Source organism: Pempheris klunzingeri, chromosome 7 (genome assembly GCF_042242105.1).
Source record: "Pempheris klunzingeri isolate RE-2024b chromosome 7, fPemKlu1.hap1, whole genome shotgun sequence".
In the NCBI taxonomy this organism is placed as follows: domain Eukaryota; kingdom Metazoa; phylum Chordata; class Actinopteri; order Acropomatiformes; family Pempheridae; genus Pempheris; species Pempheris klunzingeri.
Genome location: NC_092018.1, coordinates 9,595,846 through 9,603,643, shown reverse-complemented (window position 1 = coordinate 9,603,643; position 7,798 = coordinate 9,595,846). Strand labels below are relative to the sequence as shown.

The 7,798-nt window shown below is 42.8% G+C and overlaps 1 protein-coding gene across 1 annotated transcript; it reads left to right on the top strand.

Annotated features, from left to right (window-relative positions):
• Positions 1–1,495: 1,495 nt before the first annotated feature.
• prr16 (proline rich 16) lies at positions 1,496–6,447 on the top strand. The gene is made up of 2 exons (XM_070834539.1): positions 1,496–1,630; positions 5,587–6,447. The coding sequence occupies exons 1-2, from the start codon at positions 1,496–1,498 to the stop codon at positions 6,445–6,447; spliced, it is 996 nt and encodes a 331-aa protein (XP_070690640.1).
• Positions 6,448–7,798: the final 1,351 nt, after the last annotated feature.

Sequence of the window (7,798 nt, the reverse complement as noted above, 5' to 3'; positions counted from 1 at the left end):
GGGTGCTTAAATCTACAGCAATGTATCAAATATCATAAAAAGCCTGAAAAATTCAAAGCCACCAAATCTAGAGGTATGTGGTTTTCATACAAGAAGAAGTATGAAAAATTCTTATTTGAAAAGTAACTGCAGCTGTCAATTGAAGTTATTTTATTGTCAAATGCACGGCGGTGTAGAGGATGCAGCAGCTGGCAATGAAATTCTTGAATCTCAGGCTCCCTCCATCACTGCTCTTACATATATGTAAAAGAAAAACGATGAAAATATGAAAGTCCCAAGTAGCAAAAAAATCAGGTTAGAATTTAAAGCATAAGACTTGAACATTAAATAGTGCAGCAGCTAAAATATAGGGAGTATAATGAAAATAAAAAATACAATAAAATAAAATATGAAATATAAAATTTGATGCTAATAGTGAGATGTATAAACTGTAGATAAATGTAGTTGAATAAAAAGTATTATATAATATCTGCCCTTATTTGAGATACTTATGGTGAGGTAGAGGTATAAAGCTGCATGGTATGGAAATACTCAAAGTACAAGTACCTCGCATTTGTTCTTCAGGAGGCTACAGTACTCGAGTAAATGTACTCAGTTACATCCCACCAATGTTGTGAAGTTATTTTAGCACAACAAACGCAACCAAATTAAACTAATGAGAGGGAGGGAGAGAGGGGGGTGTGATGAAATGGCAACAGCAGCCGCGTGAGGGGAGAGAGAGAGAGAGAGAGAGAGAGAGAGATGGAGAGAGAGAGGGGGAGCATCCTGTGCGCCCGGACGCAGCAGCTCAGACTCTCCAAGGAGGCTGTGATGGAGACAGGATGAGCCTGGCGGGCTGTCTTTCGGAGGAAAGTGCCTCTGGGGTGTCCTTGCCTGGCAGCTTTCCGGAGAGTCACGTTACCGTTCCTACAGCCATACATTTGAGGAATAAAGAGGAGTGGATCACAGTATTGTCAATGCCTGAGGATTATGGACCATCACAATAACGACCGGCGGTGTGACGGGTTGGATAACTGCCTGTGCACTCTTCCTCCCTCCTCTTCTTCTTTTTCTTGTTCTCGTTCTATTTATTTACTGTAGCTTATATTTTTTTTTAACGCATTCGTGTTGGACGTGTTTTTTTTTTTTTTTTTCTCCTCACAAAATGTTGAATTTAGCGCTCCCTCGACGTGAAGGATTTCCGCGGCACGTCTTTTTTCGCTGTCGGACATGAAGGTGTGAGGTGCACAAACCTGTGGACAGGCGTCGTTTCGCAGACAGTATGATACAATATTTTGACACAACGGTCATTTTTTTGTGTTACGCACTATTGCGCATGCCTGGTGGTAGATATACAGCGCTGCCCGACGCCACTTCGCACCGTCCTGGCCGTGATGTAGGAGCAAAAGTGAAGGGAGCGGAGGACTGAATAATGCGCTGGCAAAGTGGCAGCGTGGCGACCAAAGGATTCGACTTTGAGATCCTTCACGAAACAGATTGTGCCATAAACTGAAGAATGTCAGGGACACCAAATGCAGACGCTGAAGGAGTAGTCTCCAAAGTGAAAGTGAAAAAGGAGATCAAGACAATCGTGGAGAATTTGGAAACCATCCTGGGAGACCTCAAGGATGTAGCTAAAGAGCTCAAAGAGGTAAACGTGCAAGCACAAGTCAGTGTGTTGTGTTATTCCCACAGCTCTTTCTAAGAATCCTAGTGTGAGAGGACATGGGAGGCTGACGTCCAACCCACTGGGGCCTGGAAAAGGCTGTGACTGCACACACACACACACACACAGACATGCACCTCCCCCTGCCCACTTATGTATGTGTGTGATCATTATCTACAACTTGAAAGACATTTAGCACAGAAGGATGTGTGATGTGAAATGACAGGCCAGCCGCGTCGCCCTGAGTCACAGGCTTTAATGAAAGTGAGAAAAATTTAATCATGATTAATATTTCATGGACAAGTTGGTTCAACCACTAAGGCGCTTTTGCATTGCATTTCATCATCTAAATGCTGACTGTTGTTTGCTGCGAATTACCTCTCGCCAAATAACAGAGCAGTTATCTTTTTCTTTTCACTCCTCATCTCTCTCTGTGTCTCGTGGTGGCTCTTTGTTTATTTATCTCTCTTTGTCTCACGTTATCTTTCACCACATGTCTGTATTTATCGCAGCCGCTCATCTTCATCCTTTCTTTATCTCTTGTTTGTCTGCTTTCTCTCGCCCCCCCCTCCTCCCTTGTTAAAGATCAAAACTCTCAGCTTTCTGATTGGCCATTCACATCTCAGTGATGCAGAGAGAGGGGTGCTGAATGGGAATTGGGGGGGGATCTCTGAACAATTCGGGTGTTATAGGAAGGTATTTAATGTTCTTACTTAGAGCAGATTATCCTCATAGAGCCAGGACTATCTAGCAGAGCCTCTATGCATTTTTCATTTAATTGGCACGTTACAGTGATTGTTTCAAATCCGATATCAATCAGTGGATCCTGTGCTGTCACTTAATTTATAATAACCTGCTGTCTTACCTGCTTTTATGTTTATATTCCTCTGCCGGCCACACACCAGGCATCCGGCAAGCTGTGCTGAACCTCTCACCCTGACATGACAGGCTGTCACTCTAATAAAACCCTATTGCATACAGCCTCTGGTTCCTACATAATGGATGGGTAGTCGACACAGCATCTGTCTCCCTCTGCCTCTGCCTCTCTCTATCTCTTACTCTGTTTTTGCAACTTGAACTGAATTACACTTCTTTTATGTTTATAAGCAGTTTACAGTATCTCACAGCAGGCGCCAGAGATAAATGAGAACAAGATGGCATTGTAATCTGTCTATTGTGATTTTTTTTGTGATGTGTCCTCTTTCTTTTTTCTTTCTTTCTTGTTTTTTTTTTTCTGCTTACAGCAAATTGTGTAGAGGATCAGTTATTCTGACACCGCACACAGTAAGCACATACCTCGGGGGGGTGTTACTATCAAAGCCAGTGTTTGGGGTATAATCCATTTGAAATGCAGTTATCTGTTATAACTCACAGACAGAGCTGGAGCCGAGCCTGGCTCTGAGGAGTGACCCTGCCCAGATGCTTGGCACAGCCACTGAGGCTGCCTGGCCTACAGCAGAGGCTCCACACTGGGATGCTGCTATCACCTCTTGTGCGTGTCCCAACAAATTATCCATTTAAAGACAGCATGTAGACTTAAGCTCCACTGCCTCTCTGTCCTTGCCTTCTATCTTCTATCGTTTTATCTCTCCCTCGCATTCATTTCTTCTGTTTCTCTCCTCACCACTCTCTCTGAGCATCTACTCAAGCCAGTGTTTGGACATGTATTTCGTACCCTTGTATGACAGCAGCGGTGTTTTACAGGGCTAATGTACTGGGTAATGTGAGGTGAGCATTACTAATTCAGAAAATGAGCATAGGCACATTGTCACTGTCATAATTATTTTATGAATGCTGTAAAGGGAAATACATTAACTGTCCTTTCTGGTGAGATTTTCTCATGGGTTATTTTGACTGTGTTTCAGCTATCCTACCTTGAACTCAAGTGTGCTCAACTTATATTAGACGTCCTTTGGACTCACATAAATGGATCCTCAATAGTCAGGCAGCCAGTTATAAAATGCACTTCAGGTCTGGGCATCGAAGTAATAATAACTCCACCAAGGGAGGGGAACCAGAGAGAAGCGCTTCTCCAAAGGGAATGTTTTATATAGGCATTTAACATTGAATATCAGTCATTAGTTCCCAGCAGAGTTTAGCACTGTCTCACAGGTCTATTGTGTTTGTTAAACTGCCTTTTTAAAATTGCATCTCCTATACTAATGGTGCCTCGGGAAGCATTTATTATGTGTACATACAATTTCAGTCTCCTCAGGTATTGTCGTAGCACTGCAGACATACAGTAAATGTATGAGAGAGTTGCTGTGTCCATGGACGTGCCCACAGTGCAAGCGCTTGCTTTGCATGTAGACAGGAGATAGTAATCTGTCTCAAGATAGCACTATATGTCGGCCATAGTTGTCGGCCCTCCATTGGTGCATATTGACTGGTGGACATTGCATCAAATTCAGTTAAGCATCCTGCTGTGAAGAGCGTGGTGTTCAGCATGTTTTTGTGTGTACAATGTATTCATGTTTGTACAGTTTGTACTGTGTCCATGGTTTATGTATTATCTCAGCTTGTGCTGCTGCATCCTCACAACTAATATCAGCGGTGTTTGTTGCCTTTAGAGTGCCAACAAACCAAATTTCTGCTCCAATACTTCTATAATGTTTCCCTTTGCAGGATGTGAAAACAAATTTTCTGTTAAATGACAAATAAAGTATCTTTGGATCTAGATATCTACTGTATACACTGGATCCTGAGGCAACATACTATATCCATTTGTTGTACTTTCATTCATTTCTACTGCACTGAGCTGCCAATTTCTGCCATTTTCTCTGTAGTACACTTTTTTAATCGTCAGTGTCATGATCTACAGTGTACTGTATTCATAAATGATCTTACACATCAAAATGCAAATTCATTCAAATATTTAAATAGTTCACTGTTTGGCCCTGTTCCTTTCCAAAAAATATTAATTGGGCTATGTCACAGTGCATTTCTTATGTCTCCTTTTCCACCCTGGCACTCTGTACATTATTGCACCACTGCAACCGATGGTGTTTGCTCTTACATATTGCAGTGCCTGCAGAGTGGACTTCCAGCATGATTTTCATGTCTTCTGCTTTTTGTAAAACAGATATTTAATCTTTTTTTTTACCTTTCTGTCATCCCAAGGCAGCTATGCTGAATTAATTCGTGCCATGATGAATTGCTTCCTGTGGTGTTGTGAAGAAATGTGATTCTTTTGTCAGTAGAAATGGATCTTCCCTCTCATAGTATTAGTCTCAGTGTGATATGTATTTATCCTCTCCCTGGTTGAGCTGTACTTGTGTGTTTTGCAATATTTTAAAGATTCTAATTAATCTCTGACTTTCTCACTTAATAAGAAATGTAAAGCCCATGTGCTATTTTTTCCCATTAGAATGGGAATGTGTTGATTTTTCATATATGCCTTCTATTCTATTTGTTATTTGCTATATGTAGAGGATGTCTTTTTCACTCATCCCTAACACTGATTTTGTATTATAAATGATGGTTTTTGTGCCTTGGCTTACAGGATACGGTTGGTGTTGTTACTCCTCCCAGTGGTGCATGGGATTGTTGTAGTATATCACTTCTCAGAGTCTGGCAGGCTCTTGGATGTTCCCATAAATTTTAGTGATATTTATTTTCTCCCTGGCATCATTGTCCTAGAGATACATAATCAGTCTTAAATCAAAGTGTATCTTCTTTAAATTTTACACTAAGCAGTTTTCAATTGATTAATTAAGAACTTGATGAGAGAAAGACATCAGCTCCAAACAAGAACATTTTTTGACTATCCCTTTTTTGCCCTCCAAGCTTCTATATGTATCATCATTAATTTCCCAATTACCAGTGTCACAGTGCTTTTTTTCAGCTGGGGTGTTGTAGCTGATATTTCTATTTTTCATGCCACATTGTGTTTCATTCCTGACCTCAGCTGTCACAGTGATTTTTCCTCTCCTTGTCACCAGGTCGTTCATGACATTGACACCCTGACTTGCGACCTGCAACTGGAGGAGGACGGACTGACAGACAGCTCTAAGACAGACACGCTCAACTCCAGCTCGAGCTCCACCACCACCACCACCACCGCTTCCAGCCTGGAGAAGATGAAGGTCTTCCCCGATGATTGCGTCTTCAAACCACCCGCGCCCATCGCCCCGGCTCCTGTCAACCTTCCTGCAGTCCTGACTGTACTCAAGAAACCCCACCCTCCCCTGCCACCACCCAGACACACCCCGCTGAGAGCTGAGGATCACAACATTAAGAATCTGCCTCATCCAACGTTAGTGTTATCAGGGAATATATCCAAGGCTACCGGGTCTCTAATGAGGAATGGCGGTGTTTTTCCATTGAAACCAAACAGGGATTTATTCTCCTCCACGCCGTGTTTCATTTCTAATGACAGTGGAATTCCCGAGTCGGGTCTCGTTCCCACATTACCTAGGCCCATGCCTCTTCTCCGCCATGAAAAGAATAAATGTCCCAAGGCTCCAGGTAGGGAGTCTCGTGAGAGGGAGCGTGTCCGTTTCAGCGAGAAGGTCCAGTACCATGGCTACTGCCCAGACTGTGACCTCCAATATGATGTAGACGACACAGAACTACACTTACAGGCCGAGCTGAGCGACTTGAGGCTCAGCCCAGTGCATTGCTGCTCTTCCTCCTCATCTCCTCCTCCTCCTCATGAATTAATGTTGGAAAACGGAGGCCTGCCGGTCAGCCACAGCTTCCCGCCGACCACAAACACCCCTCCACCTTGTGTGCCTCCTCACCCGCCCTCCCTCAAGCCCCAGAAAACAATCCTACGCAAATCAACCACCACCACGGTTTGACGCTGAACTCCTAGTTTTGTCTAACTTAAACATTTTTGAATCATTCATAGTGTTTTCTACTTTACGAGCACTTTCTACTCTAGAGTTGAACTTTGGATTATCCAAACAGAGAGAGGAAGCGTTGGGAAACAGGAAACAAAAGGATGGATAAAGTGAGTGGAACAGAGAGAAAGGCATCGCCACGGGCACCGACTTGTACACTGAGAGATCAGGAAGAAGTGGTGAGTGTTTGTGCATGTTTGAGTGTGCTCGTCACGAAGAGAGGGGGAGTAAGAAAAAGAGCAATTGCATGTGTGCACTGACATTTGTGAGGCTGTCTGCATACAACTTTGTTTATGCGCTGTATATTCATGCACATATTTGTGGGTGCATGTGTAGGCATGTATGTGCCAAGTGTGATGCTGGAAGGCAGCGAGCATTGGCTGAAAAAATGTAAAGGGACTACTGACAGCACAAAAACTAAATTTTTATCTGTGTCTTTCTGGAAGGTCTTGGTACTAACGAGTCTCAGGAAGTCCTCTCAAAGAGGGGATCTAATTAATTCATGTCCCTCTGGATGAAACAAGAAAACCCGTTTCCCTCAGATTTCATCCAAAGCTCTAAAGATCTTCCCATACACTGACATGTACGTGTAACTTACACCACACCACATACACATATACATAGTTATAGGATGCAGCATTACATCAAAGTCATTGGAGATGAAGTGGTGGCATCTACACCTTCACAAAAGCCTGCCTAGATGACCAATTAGGGTTTAGAGAGAGACAAGTGAGCTCATACTCTTCCTTCATCATCGTTTTTGCTGACTTGTCAGACTGTGGGAGTGAAAGAAGGGAGAGCAAATGAGGGGAGAGTGACATGGTGGGCTTGGGAAGTGAAAAGAAGTCTCAGATGACAGAACTGTCATTTTGATTTGTGTCTAAGGCTAGCTTTACAACAAATTTTAATTGAAAGATCTCGAATTCCATTTTCTAAAATAATTCATGCTTAGCAACTCAACTCGCACTTGTGTAGACCCCCACTATCACTCACTGTGATACGTATGGGACTAAATGGACAGTAAGCTAATCAATTCTGCTCTTGAGTAGAGAGAATCGGGCGGAAAAAGTGCTGGACTTTATTTCCTGAAGGGAGTATAAATCAGCTGTAATGTCACACCATCTCAGTCTGTATGAGCAGTTGGTATTCTCCAGTTTATTAGCTTGCATTAAGAAGCATGATTAAATATAGCGTTTCCTGTGCGTGTGTGTGTGTGTGTGTGTGTATGCATGTGTGTGTGCACCAAGTACGCATGTGGCTGATATTTTGAATACGTCTGAAATCATTTTCAAATCCAGTGTCCAGTTTA